The following is an 18,570-nucleotide window of genomic DNA, read 5'->3' as shown; positions in this document are numbered from 1 at the left end:
TTCGTGACTAAACAAAAAAAAACAAGTATAGCTGTAGAAACTCATTGATTTTTGTTATACTGAGTCAAACTGAGGGCAAGGTGACCACAGTAGAATTCGAGGGAAAACTAGTTTCAGATGATGGTTAAATAATCAATCATATTAAGTCCCCTGCAACCAAATACTTAAAACTATTGGAAAAATTCTGAGGGCCCATAGGTAAAATCCACGTCTCTAAATGTTAACAGTTATACACAGGAAAGGCAGTCCACGTCTCTAAATGTTAGCAGTTACACACAGGAAAAGCTCCACATCATTTGTCACAGATGCTGGAATCAGCGTCTGTCTGTCACTTGAGATCAGGCTTGCAAAGCTCTTGCATGTGGTAGCACAATGACTAAGCACCATTGTCCTCAGACTGCTGAAGTCAATAGCTACTAATGAGCAACAGTAGTTTCTTTGACACAACACTGTCTCCAAACATTAGTTTTCCCATCTCTCTGGCAGTGTCCATCATAATAAACACTGAAAATTCCCCCAAGAATATAGCATTTGTCAAGTCAAAGGACAGCCAAAAAAGAAGTCAGCAGAACATTCAATTATTTTTAGGTTGCTCTCCCCTTTTGGAAGAGCATCACACACCAACCACTTGAGACCAGCTCTCCACTGAGTATTTCTCAGTAAATGGTGTCACAAAACCAAATTCTCATTGTTAAATCACTGACTCAAATCCCATGAAACTGCCAACATAGACCCCAAGAAATTAATACGTTAAAAGATTTTTAATATATTTTCAAGTACTGATTTCTTGGTGTGTGCTGTGCTTAGCTGCTCTATCATGTCTGACTCTTTGCGACCACATGGACTGCAGCCCTCCAGGCTCCTCTGTCCATGGGATTCTCCAGGCTAGAATACTGGAGTGGGTTGCCATGCCCTCCTCCAGGGGATCTTCCCGACCCAGGGTTGAATCCAGGTCTCTCATTGCAGGCGAATTCCTTACTGTCTGAGCCACCAAGGGAAGCCACATTGCTTGGGATCTATGTTGACAAATTTCATGGGACTTAATTCAATTGATTTACAAACTGTTTCTCGGGACTTTCCTGGTGGTCCAGTGGTTACCACTACTAAGCTTACACTGCAGGGGGCAGATTAAATCCCTGAGGGGAACTAAGATCCTGTATGTCACTTGGTGGAGCCAAAAAAAGTTTTAAGAAAAATTGTTTTGTGAAGATGATCTATGGAATTTGTCTAATTTACAGCTTTACCCTACTAGCATTTGATTCATGTGCAACCTCAGATCAAGACAAATTATAGCACAGCCAGCTTTCATGTCTTGTAAGTGGGGTAGTAGTGGTGGCTTAAGGGCTACATCATGTCTGACTCTTTTTCGATCCCATGGAATGTAGCCCGCCAGGCTCCTCTGTCCATGGGATCCTTCAGGCAAGAACACTGGAGTGGGAGAATACTGGAGGAGCTGTTTCCTTCTCCAGGGAATCTTCCCGACCCAGGGAGTGAACCCAGATCTCCTGAATTGCAGGCAGATTCTTTACCGAGCCATAAGGGAAGCCTTGTAAGGGCGGGGGTGGGGGGGTGGGGTGGGGGCGGGAGGTAATTGAGGCTATTTTAATCCACAGCAACTTAGGATTCTGTGGACACTAAACATTCCTGAGTTCACTGGTATCCAGGAAATTCAGGCCTATTTTTACAACCAGCCAGAAAAATGCAACCATAAAAAGTCTTTTGGGAGAAAAATCCAACTCTTTTTTTTTTTTTCCTTTTTCCGGATATTAGTTCCCCAACCAGGGATTGAACCCAGGCCTTCTGCAGAGGAACTGCTGAGTCCTAACCACCTGACTGCCAGGGAATTTGCAAAAATCCAATGTTATAAAGTACTCTGGGGTTATACAAAGCGTAACGTTTATCTGCCCCAGAGATTTTTGCTTTGGCCCAGAGTGTATCAGCCGAGGCCCTCCGGCCACCCAATGCTGCATTTCCCTGAGTACCTAGGAGCCGAATGACGTTCGGATGGTTGAAGTCTTTCATGCACGCGGCCTCACTGAGAAATTCCTCAATCTCTCGCTGTGAAAAGTTGTCCACTAAAAGAAAAGATGGAAAAGGTTAGCCATGAGTTATTACTCAGAGAAGGGAAAAGAAGAATAGCAATTTTATTCTCTAAAAGTAAAATCAGGAAAAGGCAACATGATAGTGACAGCAAGAGTGGTTGCAGGGACTGGTTGGGGGAGGGATGAATAGGTTGCGTCTGGGGATTTTAAGGAGGTGAAACTTCTGTGGCCCTGGAATGGTGGACACAGGACATAATGCATTTGTCAAAACCTACAGAACATACGACACACGTTGAACCCTAATGTAGCCTATTGCCGTTTACCCGCTAAGTTGTGTCTGACTCTTTGTGACCCTGTTGGACTGTAGTCCACCAGGCCCCTCTGTCCATGGGATTTCCCAGGCAATACTGGAGTGGGTTGCCATGTCCTTCTCCTGCGGATCTTCTTGACCCAGGGATCAAACCCATGTCTCCTGCATTGGCAGGTGGATTCTTTACTGCTAGAGCCACCAGGAAAGCCCCCTTCTATAAATCTAAAACCATTCTAAAAATTAAGAGATCAAACCAGTCAATCCTAAAGGAAATTAGTCCCGAATATTCATTGGAAGGACTGACGCTGAAGCTGAAACGCCAATACTTTGGCCATCTGATGCGAAGAAATGACTCATTGGAAAAGACCCTGATGCTGGGAAGGATTGAAGGCAGGAGGAGAAGGGGACAACAGAGGATGAGATGGTTGGGTGGCATCACTGACTCAATGGACATGAGTATGAGCAAGCTCTGGGAGTTGGTGATGGACAGGGAAGCTTGGGGTGCTGCAGTCCGTGGAGTCACAAAGAGTCGGACATGACTGAGAGACTGAATGGAACTGATTATTAAGAGCAAAAAACAAACAAAAAAAAAAAACCACCACCTAAAATCGAATCCAACTGGTCTGTTGCAATGACTTTTGCCTTAAAAAAAGAACAAATTGCTTCTCTCTCTCTCTCAGCACATTTCTTGCAAGTCTGGTTGCCCAACTCTGCCTTGTGAACTAGATGCACTTTCATACCAAGTTTCTGGAATCAAGCCAACTCAAAAGAGACATCTAAAATTCTATAGTTAGGCTAAGTGAAATAAGCCAGTCACACAAGGACAAATACTGTATGATTCCACTTTTGTGAGGTATTTAGAGAAGTCCAATTCACAGAAAGTTGAATGGTGAGTGCCAGGAGCAAGAAGGGGTGGGGAGAATCGGGGTTGTTCTTTAATGGGTATGGAGTTCAGTTTTGTGAGGTGAAAAAGTTATGGAGGTGGATGGTGGTGATGGTTGCACAAGAATATGAATGTACTCAATGTCTCTGAACTGTAAACTTAAAAGATTCTTAGGATGATGTATTTTGTGTTATGTTGCTTTTTTAGTTGCTACGTTGTGTCCGACTCTTTGCAACCCCATGGACTGTAGCCTCTGTCTATGGGATTTCCCAGGCAAGAATACTGGAGCAGTTTGTCCTTCCCTCCTCCAGGGGATCTTCCCCCGACCCAGGGGTTGAACCCATGTCTCCTGCTTTGGCAGGAGGATTCTTTACCACTGAGCCGCTACAATTAAAATCAACCATAGGGAATTCCCAGGTGGTCCAGTGGTTAGGATTCTGAGCTTTCAAGGCTAAGGGCCCTGGTTCAATCTCTGGTTGCGGAACTAAGATTCTGCAAATCTTACAGCGTGCACCCCTACCAAAAAAACAGGAAAAAAAATCAAACATAAAGTCGGCACACCTTAGGGAATGCACATAACAGGAGTGGGGTGTTGGCTGGAGTCGCATATAAGAGCACGTGGTACAGAGTCTGTACCTCCTACGGGCTTAATATGTGTTAATCCTACTATTAAAGCAAACCAAGAAATGTCTGCCAACTTTGCCCCAAACAACCAAGTGTGTTGGTGGGCAAAACCCTCCCCTGTGGTCCAAGCCCTGCAGGACAATATAGATGAGTGTGTGACTTGGAGGCCAGAGACTGGGCTTTCAATCTTTGATCTTTAGCATGGATGCGATTCATATACAGATTACCCTAATTTTCTATTTTCTTTCATTCTTTTCTTAAAATGTACTTTTATTTATTTATTTTGTGGCCACACTGCATGGCACGTGGGACCTTAGTGCCCTGACCAGAGATCCCTCAGGGACTGAATCTGTGCTCCCTGCAGTGGAAGCGCAGATCTTAATCACTGGACCACCAGGGAAGGCCTGTGCACGTTCATTTGCTCAGCTGTGTCCGACTCTTGGCGACCCCATGGACTGTAGCCTGCCAGGCTCCTCTGTGCATGGAAATTTCCAGGCAAGAATACTGGAGCGGCTTGCCATTTCCTTCTCCAGGGGATCTTCCCAACTCAGGAATTGAGCCCGTGTCTCCCTGGACACCAGCACAGATTCTGGAGTGTTCTAATCGGCATCTCTCACTATTCTTGTCAACGCTGTATTAATAGTCCCTCCTCCTCCACATTGCAACCAAAGTGAACATTCCAGAATGTCGTCTACTCTTGTTCCTCATTTGCTGAAGACTCTTAACAGTGCTTTACCACTCATGGGTTGGAAACAGACTCTGTGATGACTTTTCAGGCCCTTCCTGACCTAGATGCCCGCACTCTTCTGGGTTCACTTGAAGACTGTAGTTTATGATCACAGCTCTCCTTCCTATGCCTTTGATCAAAGAACACTTCTGTCTCTGGGAATCCTGCCTTCCAGGCAGCCCACAGCTTCCTGCAGACCCACAACCACCCTCAAGTGAGGAAGTGAATCCACTGAACTAAGCCAGAATGACCCCTAGGGTCAGATGCTGCTACCAGATCCACCCCGCCTTGGAAATTACTTACTTTGGAATCATTATCTCTACTAAGTGACAGAGGCAGGGAGGTAGAGAGTAAACAACAGACGCTATTGTTTGGGTGGGTCATCCCAAAATAAGCCACAATGGCATACTGATTATTCTGAAATACAGTTACTTAGGAAACGGCTAATGCAAGAGGGATGCTCTGACCCTTCTTTCTGTCTTCCTGAAAGCAGGAAATAAACCTCTCACGTGAAAGATGAAGGACATCCTTATCACCAGAGATAGGGAATTCTGGCTGAAGAAGCCTGTATAAACAAACCTTGATAGGTCTTTAAATTGACTACCCCAAGCCCAAACTCTGTTTGGATTCTTCACTTAATTGGACATCTCAAACTCAAGTTTCTTTGTCCTGTCATTTCCTCACAGTTGTGTTGTTTCTCTAAAACATTTACATACTGCCTCTTTTGGCCACTTTGTAAGTCCCATTTCTTTGAGATCTCCCTGGGCATGAATTAAAATTTATGTTTTTTCTTCTTTTAATCTGTCCTGTGTCAATTTTATTATTAGGCCAGCCAGGAGAACTTAAGACAGGTGGAGAGGCAAACTTCCCCCTCCTTGACAAGTGTAAAGAATATGCAAAAATATATCTGTGTGACTGAGTCATTTTGCTGTGCGCCTGAAACATTGGAGACCCACTGTGTGCGTGCATGCTCAGTGGCTCAGGCGTGTCTGACTCTCTGTGACCCATGGACTGGAGCCTGCCAGGCTCTTCTGCCCATGGGGATTCTCCAGGCAAGAGTACTGGAGTGGGTTGCCATTCCCTTCCCCGGGGGATCTTCCCATCCCAGGGATCAAACTCTTGTCTCCTGCATTGCAGGCAGTTTCTTTACCACTAGCACCACCTGGGAAGCCCATAAATCAACAATACTTCAATAATAAATACATAAATAAACAAAACGTGAAAAAAGAAAAGAACATACGATGCGGGCATGAACAGTTCATCATAGTAGCTCTCCCTCTGTGACTTGACAGGGATCCTGACATATGAGCTCCATCACCCATCACTGGCCTGATGAAGCACCAGATACTGAAACAGCTGCCCACCCCTAGAACAATCAGGGTTAACTCACACTTCATGGTTTTCACAGCCACCTTCTGAGAGGTCCCATCTTCCTGATTAAGATTTCCTTCCATGACAGACCCAAACTCTCCTGTGAAATAAAACAACATCTATATTGACCTTGTGCAAAATCTTTCCTGCCCACAAAAGTGGGATAGCACCAGAGCTGTTATTTTCATGTGACCCCCGAGTGACCTCCACACAGCAGCTGGTCAGAGCCAGCCCAGGCCACCTACACTGGTCAACCCAGGGCACGGGCCGTACACTAGCCTCCTGCTTGCCACAGGCTTATTTGGCTCAGACTTAGCTCAGTTCATCACTTTATTAAGCATCATAACTGATCCAGGAAACCATAAGACAACCTGGAAACTGTTACTGACATGCATCAAGTACAAACTCTTAATACTTCTGTCATTCATCTGAAGATGATCTTGACATGAAATGTGTATCTTCCCTTTTGTTCCTATGTAACTTGGCAGGTGCAAAGAATAGTAAGCTTAACAACTAGAGGAAAACATTGAAAGTGTATGGTAAGCCGACCAATGAACTGCTGCTTTTTAATGATGGAAGGGAATTAATATTTTTAAGACACTCTTTTCATACAGGCTCTTTTCTTTTTAAAATTTTATTATTTATTTATTTGCTTTTGGCTGTGTTGGGTCTTCGGGATTTCTCTAGTTGTGGTGGTGGCTTTCTCATTGTGGAGGCTTCTCTTGTTGCAGAGCTTGGGCCTCAGTAGTTGTGGCACACAGGATTAGCTGCCCCGCGGCATGTGGGATCTTCCCTGACCAGGAATTGAACCCATGACCCCTGCATCGGTAGGCAGATTCTTTAACACTGGGCAACCAGGGAAGTCTGAGGCTCTTTTCATAGGTCACATCTGAGTTTCAGAAATCACTATTTACTTTTTCATTTTGAAAGTTATAAAATAGAACTATGAATATTTGTATTATAAGTTAAAGTCACAAGAATGGTATCTTATTTAATATAATTTTAAAAAATGACTGTGAACTGCTTACCTTTTTACTCATATTTTGAAAGAAAAAAACTGCTTACCTTCACCCAGAATTTTTCCAAGAATAAGAAGGCTCCTGTCAATCATGACATCCTCTAGTTTATTTTGCAGTTCCTCACTGACTCCTAAGCTCTGTACTATAAAAGGAGTGACAGAACATATATGACCTGTCAGGATGCTTCCTTTCATGTGAACATAATTAAAATTATAAAGTTCCATAAAAAAGTTTAACATTTTCCTCATTTCATATGCATAACTCTCCCTGCCAAATGTCAGTAATGAAATATCATATTTAATCCTGCTGTGATTAAAGTGAGTAAAATCAATCCATGAGGGCAAAATTAATCCTGAATGATTATAAAAATCAGAATCATTCCCATTGGGCAGTAGCAGCAGCTGGCAGATTCATGCAGGGGAGCTTTGCCCTTCACTTAAAAGAGTGAGGAAGACAAGTCAATATTCTTTCTAGTATTTACTATTACACCCTTAACTGTGGGATACAAAAAAGTCAGCAGGACATCTCCCCTGCCCTCCCATGCTGGGGAAGGTGGCACAGGAAACATGTAGAGAACAAGGCACAGTTTGTTTTCTTATGGTATGTAGGACCTCATATAATGACATAAGAGGTGCTAAGTTGAATACTTGGTGGGGAGATTGAAGACTAAGATTTCCTGTAAGGTGTAGATATGCTGCCCCATCACTGTTATCAATAAGAAGTATTAACCAGGAAAGGGAGACCAGTTTGGTAACTACTGGCAAATGATTCAGTTTGTGCCATAGTTTGGGAAAGAGCAAGACTTTGAAAGAAAAACAAACAATGTGGATCATTAGAAATAACACATTAGCTCTCAGCGGACAAATTTTACCCAAATCGTCCTCCCATCAGAGAAAGAAATTGGTCCAAACAGAGGATTTTTTTTTTTTTTTTAATGCAAGAATAGACACCTAAACCTCAAAACTTCTGGATTAGAGAAGGAATTAATAACATTCTATATCAAATGAGTTTTTGTTTCATAGCAACCTGCATTCCATCATCCTTATATTTATTTATTGTTTTGTTTTTCGGCAAACATCCAGACACTTGAATTTGATAATATTCGAACACTTTCTACACTGTTTCTGAAATTATTCAAGAACAGAGCTGTTTATTCCCATTCTTTGAAACTAAGAGTTGCCGCTCTGATTCAGCAAAGTTCAAACCATAATTGTCACAAAGTATGTTAGGAAGTTGTTCTCTGACTTGGTTGCCAGGAAAAAACAGGAAGTGAGCTCTGAGGTTATGGCAGTCGGTTTGCTGTTTCTTTTAGGTCCCTCTGCCCGCATCTTCTCTCACCCTGAGGTCTCCTTCTTCCTCCCATGTTTCAAAGCACCAGGAGTCCTTAACCCCAGGGGCTTCACCTCGAGGACAGCCCCAGGTTTCCAGGGACCTGCCCGGGAGGGAAGCCCAGGGCCATGTCGGATTCTCTGCTTGTTGCTTTCCAAAGACATTTTGCACATTAAAGCTAGACATTCTTCAACTCCTTTGGCTTTTGTTAGAAATCCAGCAATTAACTTGTGGTTCTTTGCTTGTTCTCAATATTTTTTTTTTTGGTCACACAACATGTGGGAAATTAGTCCCCTGACCAGGGATTGAACCCGCACCCTCTACATTGGAAGCATGAAGTCTAAATCACTGGACACCAGGGAAGTCCCTCAGCAATCTTGGCTTTTGCCAAAAGAGAAATGAAAGTCAACTTACAGGTGAGTTCGATGGCTCGCCGGCAGAAGGACTGTTTTGCCATGTAGCTGATGACCAATTCTGAATCCTCCTCTGTGAAGGCGCTCCTGGGTGAATGATAACGGACATCTCAGACTAGAGACAGAGAGACACCCAGGCCAGGGCCGAGTCCACTAGATGCTACAAGGCTGTTGCCTGTTAAGAGAGCTCTTCTAGGCCAGAAACATTCCCCACCAGGAGAAATAAGCTTCTTCCTTAGATCCATTTTAGGACTCTGTCTAGGAGCCATGGAGAGTTTAGAACAACTGAAAAGCTCCCAACAGCCAAAGCTGTAACAATTTGAGCAACACAATGAAGTGGTGTTGGGTTATAACCCAAAGGATAAAAGGAATATCCATGAATCCAAACTGATGCATATATACATGCTTGTGTATATACATGCATGTGTGTGTGTATAAATAAATGAAGAGGGGAAGAGAGACCAGTCTCCTGTGCAGAAGAATTCCAAATATTTCATATACATACTCTGTATTTTAGGGCTTCCCTGGTGGTTCAGACGGCAAAGGATCCACCTGAAATACAGGAGATCCAGGTTCCATCCCTGGGTTGGGAAGATCCCTTGGAGAAGGAAATGGCAACCCACTCCAGTATTCTTGTCTGGGAAATCCCTTGGACAAAGGAGCCTGGTGGGCTACAGTCCATGGGGCTGCGAAGAGTCAGACATGACTGAGAACAACTAACACTTTCCGTCTGCAAGAGATGGGGGGAGTGTTAACTCCTCACCCTGTGCGTGTGAGCTGCAAGCACTGACTTGCTTCCGAAGAGCCCGGTATAAAAAGGGAAAATCACTCTGGTAGAGGAGCTAGGCAGACACTGCCTCAGCCAGGCGATCAGGGTCAACATCAGCAGTGAAATCACACCGACAGCGTGCATCCTTGATGTAACAGGGTGAAGGCGGTACTCCGCCTCTGTGGCCTTCCTTTCAATAGTCCACTAACCCCGTCTAATCATGACCAGAACCTCATACAAATTCTAATAGAGGGTATCCTACAAACCTGGCCAGTACTCCTGCAAACAAAAACAAGGAAAGTCTGGGAAACCGTCAAGGAGCCTAAGGAGACATGACAACAAAATGTAGTGTGGTGTCCCGGGTAGGACCCCAGAATAGAAGAGGGATAGTAGGTACAAACAAAGGAAATTTGAATAAAGTACAGACTTTAGTTAATGATAATGTATAGATACTGTTTGACTGATTGTATCAAATATAACTAACATAAAATGCACTAATGCACTGACATAAAATGTTAATAACAGGGGATCCTGGATGTGATGTATATGAAAAGTTTCTATACTGCCTTCTCAATTTTTTTGTAAATACAAAACTTCCCTAGAAAATAAAGCCTATTTTTAAAAATCCATTTAGTCACTGCTTTAGCCTAATTGGTATGAAAGTATTATGAATTAGTGAGTCTAAATTATAGACTTAACTTCACTTTTTCTTATGTATATAAATTATTTTAAAATAGAAAATACATTAAAAATAATATATTTATATGCAAGGCGAACAATTTGGAAGGATTTATGCCAAAATAGCAACTGAGACCATGGAATATCAACCATGGAGTTACAGATAAGTTTCACTTTCTACTTTCAACTATTCTATATAATTTGATTTTTTAACAACAACAAAAAAACTATAAGAATATTAATTTTATAAGTAGAAAGTAAATATATTTTCATTATAAATGAATAAATGAAAGGTGCTTGTACAAATGAATCTAGGGTTTTGTAGTGAAAACCCATGGAAACTGACTTCAGTATAAAAATAATTTGTCATCAACCTATCACTTCTTTTCAGCTTCTGCTCAATGGTTCCTGGTAATGGTTCCTGATAATTTTGTTCCGAAATATTTGAAACACTCCTGTAATTTTGTTAATATATTTGCTGTACTTCATAACTCCACTCTGGAAAGTTCTAGAACATTCAACCTCAAATGGTACCAAGTTATTCAACCTAGGGTTGAATCAGATAATACCTAATATCTGTTTTGGTGGTAAACCTCTAGGTTCTGTGGAACCATGAGTTAGTGGAGGCCTAGCTGATAGAAATATTTTCACTAGGAGTATTTTATTCTGCATTTCTTAACTGCCAGACTATAAGGTACATGTAGGCAGCCCCATGTCTGTCCTATTCATCTCTCTCCATTCAATGCATAGAACAGGCTGTGTATACACACACACACACACACACACACAAATATATATATATATATATATATATTTTAATATTCTTTCCTTCCTGCAAAGATTTGAAATGGAATCTTCATGTTTATTCTACTCCCACCTCATACGGGAGTCCCACCTCATATGGTGTCCACAGACTGAGTTTTCTCTATATGTAACAATACCTCACTGTCTTAATCACTAAACATGTTTTTACACTTAGTAGGACTAGCCTCCACCCAAAATTTTGTATATTTCAAAACTGCCATGATTCTCTCTGCTCATTTACTCTTCAAGATACATTTTCAAATCTGCTTTAATGGACAACCCTGCAGCGATTTAGATGGTGATTAAATTGAATTTATGGTCAACTTGGGGGAAAAGGATCTCTTGACAAAACTGAGCCTTCCCATCCATGAACATGGTACACATCTTTCCATTTATTTGAGTTTTCCTCTGTAATGTCAATAAAGTTTAATACATTTTTCCACAAAGCTTTTATACATATATTGGGTTTCTTCTTAGGAACATTACTGTCATTCTAGCACTTTGACTTCAATGTATCTTGAAACGAGTATCAAAATACTTCACAACATTTAACTCCCTAAAAAATGTTACATTTCTTCCTGAAGGAAAACAAGAAAGGAGAGTTCCAGGAAGAGACTTTGGAAAAAGTAAAAAACTTTGACTGTTGGCTGCCTTTGTGACAATAGCCTAATTAGAGAAGCAGCCTGCCCCCAAGAGGTGCATAAGACAAGGGCCAAGCTGGATACAGGAGCAAGGCCATCAGAAGAGGCAATGGCACTTCACATAGCAACTTCATCAGTACCACGGAAAAAGCACTTTCAACTGAGAAACTTACCCAAACTTTGTCTCCTGGATTCTTTTCCTGATGGCCAGAGAAATGTATAAAACCAACCCAATCAGGACAAATCCACAAAAGCACCCAAGGATTATGAGCACAGGATCTGCGTTGCCAGGTGCTGGGGTAGATGAGGGAGCAAAATCTATCGAACCTGGTAAAATACAAACAGAATCAATTCAAAACATCTCCTTGGGATTTGGGATAGTTGATTTACAATATTGGGGAAGCTCTATTCATGTCAGTTATAAATGTATAAGAAATTTAAAAAATTGTAAGCGTGTTCAGGTGCTCAGTTGAGTCTGACTCTTTGTGACCCCATGGACTATAGCCGGCCAGGCTCCTCTGTCCACGGAATTCTCCAGGCAAGAATACTGGAGTGGGTTGCCATTTCCTTCTCCAGGGGTCCTCCTGACCCAGCGATTGGACTGATACCTCCTGCATCTTTTGTACTGGCAGGCAGGTTCTTTACCACTGGGCCACCTGAAAAATAGTAAAACTAATATTTAACTGGTATGCTCTAAAACACTAGGAAGATTGAGAATCAAAAGGGCTTTTTGTTGTTGTTGTTAAAAAAAAAGATATCGAGAGTAGTTTGAACAGTGCTTGCCAGTTTCCAGTTACACAGCTTAGAATATAGAGAGAATGTAGGAATATTTTCCACGCTCTGGTGAATGTCGAACTCCTTTCCAAGTTTGGATCAACTTCCAGTGTTTTATCCTCTGCACTTTCGATGCTGTAAAATACCTCTGTGAGTTCCTTTAATGTTGTGATGAGAAAATAGCTATTTTGAGTTACTCCTGGGGCATTTTACAGTATGACAATCCCACTTACAGTAGAGTCTGGACATTTTGATAAGGATCTGAACCTAGAAGTCTTGCTGCAAGTTCCCACTTTGCTTTTCCTGGGGCACCTTTTAAAATAACCACTTGGAGTTGAGCCTTTGAAAAGTTAAGTACAGGCATTTGCTACCCACCCTCTACCACCTGCTGTGACCTGGGACAGAGGCCTGCCCTTCCTCTGGCTCTCTCACCCCTCACCCACCTCCACATCTGGGATTTGTAATAAATCTTGTGACTCTACTTCCTTTATGTGGGGGTATTGAAACTGCCCGTCAAAATGACCTCAGAGTTTTCACTTCCCCAAAGTCGGGCCTGCCCCCGGTTAACTAACCAGACCCCATGTGTCTGGTACATGCTCCTCATTCAGGAGGTCATGATCTGCATATTCTCAATTCAGTACACCAGCATGGGGGTGGGGGGGCAGCACACTTGTGAAGACTGTGGGGAGCACATCTTCCTCTGGGACATGATCCTCCTTTTCAGCACAGCCATTTCATTCATGCGGGCAAGACCTTCCAGTGCGATGGCTGCTTGTCTCATGGATCAAATGGTAGCAGCGTCAACATGCCCACGGTCAGCGCTTTCTCCCGTATCTCCACATGCTCAACTCTACTTCCAACATCACCTCCCTTTCCTTTCTTCTCCGCACTTCACTGTTGTTCACCAACTCCCACGGTCAGCACTTTCTCCCATATCTCCACATGCTCAACTCTACTTCCAACATCACCTCCCTTTCCTTTCTTCTCCGCACTTCACTGTTGTTCACCAACTCCCACGGTCAGCACTTTCTCCCATAACTCCACATGCTCAACTCTACTTCCAACATCACCTCCCTTTCCTTTCTTCTCCGCACTTCACTGTTGTTCACCAACTCCCACGGTCAGCACTTTCTCCCATATCTCCACATGCTCAACTCTACTTCCAACATCACCTCCCTTTCCTTTCTTCTCCGCATTTTCACCGTTGTTCACCAACTCCATCTTTCAAATAACTACTTTTGTGAAATGTCATGTGAGTTTTCCCTCTGGGAGAAAGGAAGTAACCCAGCGCTATGCCTCTTAGACATATGTGAACAGACTAAGGAAAGCATGGTGATCAACCACAGACAGACTTGAAAAGAAGTGACCCAACTGGTCACAACCAAGATACACCTGTTGCTTGTGGAGTGATTTGCGTACTACAGAGCTGATGGAGACGTACATACAATCACAGTTAATACATGCTGGTAACTCACCTTTGAACTGTATTGTTGGGAATGGGTGTGATTTACCTAAACTGTGGTAACTGAAATATATGCAGATTAGAACTTTGCAAAGGCAGGCCTGCCAGAACAGCAAAGCCTTTTATAATTTCAGACAATTCATTATGTGTGACGAGGAAAAGTCTGTCATCTTAAACTCTGATTTTTTCCTAAACTGAAGTACAATTGCTTTCTGATGCTGTGTCAGTTTCTGGTGAATAGCAAAGTGATTCAGGTACACGCATGTGTGTGTCTGCGTGCTCAGTCGCTCAGTCGTGTCCGACCGACTCTCCGTGACCCCTGCTCTGTAGCCCACCAGGCTCCTCTGTCCATGGGATTTCCCAGGCAAGGATACAGGAGTGGGTTGCCATTTCCTCCTCCAGGAGATCTTCCCGACCCAGGGATCAAACCCAGGTCTCCTTGGCAAGTGGATTCTTCTGAGCCACCTGGGAAGCCCTGTATACACACACATACACACACGCGTGTATACATATATATACACATTATATATATTCTTTTACACATTCTTTTCCATTATGGTTTATTACAAGATTTTGAATATAGTTCCCTATGCTATACAGTAGAAACTATTAATAGTTGTTTATCTATTTTATTTGCTAATCCTAAACTCCTAATTTATCCCTCCTCGACCCTCTTTCCCCTTTGGTAACTGTATGTTTTCTATGTCTGTGTTAAACTCTGATTTTTAACCTGTGCTTTTAGAATCAGAATCTCATCATCCCTGAATTTCTTCCAGGCAGACGTACCCTGAGTCCCCATCATAAGTGACTAATGTTCCCTAGGGACAGAGCCTATGGTCTGTAGGAGCTGAAATAAGGGTTCAGTTTAGCACTACAAGGGAGAGCACGTTTGCGGGTCACTGGGACAGAGAGATGGGAACTCAGTGGATTGCTCCCAAGTCTTGTCTGCTATTGGTACAAAGGCCATATTTGGCAAGACCTTTGTAAATGTACAAACCACATCCATGTAGATGTCCGTGGGGATTTATGACAGCAGTTCACTACCAAACAACTTAGGGTGGGTCAGAGTCAGAAGAAGGCGGCTTCCCTGGTCTATGTGACCAAACACAATATTTGAGCCCCTTGGGGCACCATAGTGCCACCTTGCCAAAGGCCACTCCAACAATATGCAGAGGCCAACACGCAGGGCTGAGCATTTAGCTGGGTGAGCCAGCACTGTGCAAAGATGTTTCTATAGGAAATGGTTCATGCTCTGTACCCATCATGTTCTTCATGCAGTTATGAAGCACATTACCCAAGGCTTCAATGACTCGTCACAGGGCAAGCTGGACTGCTTAAAACAAACACCAGCAAACAAACAGTGCTAATTATAAAGAGCTGAGGATTAGCCACCCTGCCTAATACAAAATTCAGTCCTGTATACATCATTTTAACTAAATTCAGCAGTCAGAAAAACAAATATGGTATATTAACTCATACAAATGGAATGTAGAAAAACAGTACAGATGAGCCTGTTTGCAGGGCAGGATAGGAGAGTAAGGGATAGAGAGCGAACATGTGGGCACAGAGGGAGGGTGGGCCGGAGGGGGACAGTAGCATCACACACGTGCACTACCGTTTAAACTAGCTCGTGGGGAGCTGCCGCACAGCCCAGGGAGCTCAGTCGGTGCTCTGTGACGACCTAGAGGAGCGGATGGTGGGGTGGGAGGGAGGCTCCTGAGGGAGGGGATGCATGTATACACATGGCTGATTCATTTTGTGGTACAGAGAAACTAACATAACATTGTGAAGCAATTATTCTCCATAATAAAAAAGTAAACTAAATTCAGTACTATATATAAAATAGATAACTAATAAGAACCTCCATAGAGCACAGGGAACTCTCCTCAATACTCTGCAATAATCCATATGGGACAAGAATCTAAAAAGGAGTGAACAGAACCTAAAAAGACTTCCCAGGTGGCTCAGTGGTAAAGAATCTGCCTGCCAATGCAGGAAACACAGGTTTGACTCCTGAGTCAGAAAGATTCCCTGGAGAAGGGAATGGCAACCCACTGCAGTATTCTTGCCTGGAGAATTCTATGGACGGAGGAGACTGGCGGGCTATAGTCCATGGGGTCACAAAGAGCCGGACACAACTGAATAACTAAGTGTACACAGGTGCATATACATATATACATGTATCTCTGATTTGCTTTCTGTACAGCAGAAACACAACACTGTAAATCAACCATACCGCACTAAAAACCGTAACAGCTAAATTTAGTAAGTCCAGCTGAACTCTGGGTTCTGAAACGTCCTAGGAAGTTATTACCCTGGAGAGTAACAGTGGGAGGACTCATGGGAACAGGCAGCTCTGTGAAGCGTATTGTCCTGTCAACTATCTTCATCACTGCAGAATTTCCTCTTGGTCTTTTTCAGGTTTTTTTTTTTTTTTTTTCGGGAGGAGCCATTCAGCACGTGGGATCTTAGTTTCCTGACCAGGGATGGAACCCTGCGCCCTGCAGTGGAAGCTCGGGGTCTTAACCACTGGACACCAGGGAAGCCCCTACTGTTCATTCTTAAACAAGCTGCCCATCCCACAAGCTGCTCTCTGGCAGCCCACGTGTCGCCTGGACTGATACTCCGTCAGCCGATCCGGCACCAGCTCTCACCGCGCGCAGGGATGAAGATCTTCACCGGGTCACTGAAGGGCCCCACGCCCCCTTTGGTGACGGCAGCGATCCTCACGGTGCACGTGGCGTTGTGCACTTGAACAGGAAACTGAGCGAGGCTGCTGCTCTGGCCAACTTCTTCCGAGAACTCTTTCTGGGGGGGCAGACAGGAAAGGAAAAGAAGTAAAATACTGAGGCACTAGGGGCCTTGTCCTTCCAAGAGAAGTTCTTCTAAGGGAAGCGGTCCCACCCACATCCCAGGGGCAGCGGCTGTGTTTCCAGCACCTCCCTTCCTCACTCAGGTCACAGCCAAGGGAGGCAAAAGGTAGGCAGGGATGCAGGACGGGCTGGCAGCATCCTCAGGCCTGGGGAGTCTTGGCTTACTAGGGCCATGCAGGAATGGTACTTGGAGGGCTCTGGGAGAATAGGAGCATGTGGCAGATGCACTTGAAGGCAAGAGCAAGACTGTCTTCTTGGTGGTCCAGTGGCTGCAATTCCACGTCCCCAGTGCAGGGTGCCCAGGTTCTATCCCTGAGTGGGATAGAACTAGATCCCACATGCAGCAACTAAGAGCTCTCATGCCACAACTAAAGATCCCACATACTGCAGCTAAGACCCAGCACCATCAAATTAAAAAAAAAAAAAAAGAAGGAGGAGCTCTGTGACAACCTACAGGGCTGGGATGGGGTGGGAGGTGGGAGGAGGCTCAGAAGGGAGGAGACATATGTATACCTATGGCTGATCCATGTTGATGTATAGCAGAAACCAACACAATATTGTAAAGCAATTATCCTCCAGTTAAAAACAAATTTTTTAAAATGTAATGAAAAGTTACATTGAGTTAGGACATTGCACCATTGCATCATTGTATGACTTCGTTACTGGATGTGATGAAAAATTAATGCTCCACTATCCCAATGGCTGCATTGCTCTCTTTTCTGAAATTGTGGGAACACAGTAGATAAAGGTTTAACTTTTCTGAGAAAATTATAAAGCACATGAAGGAAAAATAATACTATCTACTCAAGACCCCCGTCCTCAACGCCCACAGAGCACGGCCCAGGAGCCGCACTGAACCTCGACACTGCCCACCCACCATTTCCCTTGAACCAGCGTGGGTGGGCTCCGCTCCTTCCGATTCTAAGAGCTGTGACTGAAACCGACATTTAGGAGGGCACTGACACTTCCTCTTCCAGAGAAAATGTGCTCCGTTTAAAAAAATCTGGCCTTAAAAATAAATAAATAAATCTGGCTTTACTCATTTATCTTGTTTTAAAGCCACTGGTATGCAACTTGAGCCATAAAACAAGGGGGAGGCTGTGGGGGGAGATGTCTGAGAAAAAACAAACCAGAATTAAGTGCTTATAGAGTACTTTCTCCTTTACTTCCAAACCTCAACTATCATGATGTTCTCCGGCACAGGAAATAAATTTTGTGTGAGTCTCTCTGTCTATGGTTCGGGCAATTCTGAGTCAAAGGTTGTTGTTGTTCAGTCACTAAGTCGTGTCTGACTCTTTGTGTCCAAGTCAAAGGTAAAGAGATTTATTTACTGTAGAACACTGGAGAGCCTTGAACTTGCCAGTGTATACAGTGGGTCTTGAAGAAGGGCTTATAATATGCAATATTTTTATAAACTTATCTTCTCACTGAATTCTCACAGGTCTACAGACACTTTATGGGAATGGGAATGGGACAAGAAATACTAGTCCACATTCATCAAAAGACAGTCCCCTTCACGGAGAGAAATTCTTCTTCTGGTTTAGATTTCAGCCAGGACCATGCATGAAGTCCGTAGCGCCGTTAATGCTACAGAGCAAGTTCAAGGTCCAGTGTTCAGATGGTGCAAAGATGAGGAAGGCACAGTTCCAACTTAAAGGAGAACAGATTTTATTTGATCCGGACCTTTATATTTTAAAATTTGATTTAGAAGGCAAGGGATAGCAAGAAACAGAGAACAAAAAAACACTGAAATCTTCATCAAGATACAGAAAGTGGAGACTTCCCTGGTGGTCCAGTGGCTAAGACTCCATGCTTCCAAAGCCGGCAACCCAGATTCGATCCCTGGTAAGG

The 18,570-nt window shown here is 43.4% G+C and overlaps 1 protein-coding gene across 2 annotated transcripts in view; it reads right to left on the bottom strand.

Annotated features, from left to right (window-relative positions):
* The window catches only part of MERTK (MER proto-oncogene, tyrosine kinase), a 119,778-nt gene that overhangs the window by 15,334 nt on the left and 85,874 nt on the right, over nucleotides 1-18,570 (bottom strand). For both annotated transcript variants that reach the window (XM_061156056.1, XM_061156055.1), the window contains exons 9-14: nucleotides 16,501-16,654; nucleotides 11,784-11,937; nucleotides 8,720-8,805; nucleotides 7,023-7,118; nucleotides 5,977-6,057; nucleotides 1,983-2,075 (exon numbers count right to left, since the gene is read on the bottom strand). In XM_061156056.1, the coding sequence (XP_061012039.1) occupies nucleotides 1,983-2,075; nucleotides 5,977-6,057; nucleotides 7,023-7,118; nucleotides 8,720-8,805; nucleotides 11,784-11,937; nucleotides 16,501-16,654 (664 nt within the window). The remainder of the gene's footprint in view (nucleotides 1-1,982; nucleotides 2,076-5,976; nucleotides 6,058-7,022; nucleotides 7,119-8,719; nucleotides 8,806-11,783; nucleotides 11,938-16,500; nucleotides 16,655-18,570) is intronic.

Source organism: Dama dama, chromosome 11, assembly GCF_033118175.1.
Source record: "Dama dama isolate Ldn47 chromosome 11, ASM3311817v1, whole genome shotgun sequence".
Lineage (NCBI taxonomy): Eukaryota > Metazoa > Chordata > Mammalia > Artiodactyla > Cervidae > Dama > Dama dama.
Note: the sequence above shows the minus strand (reverse complement) of the source record. Positions and strands in the feature narration are given on the sequence as shown.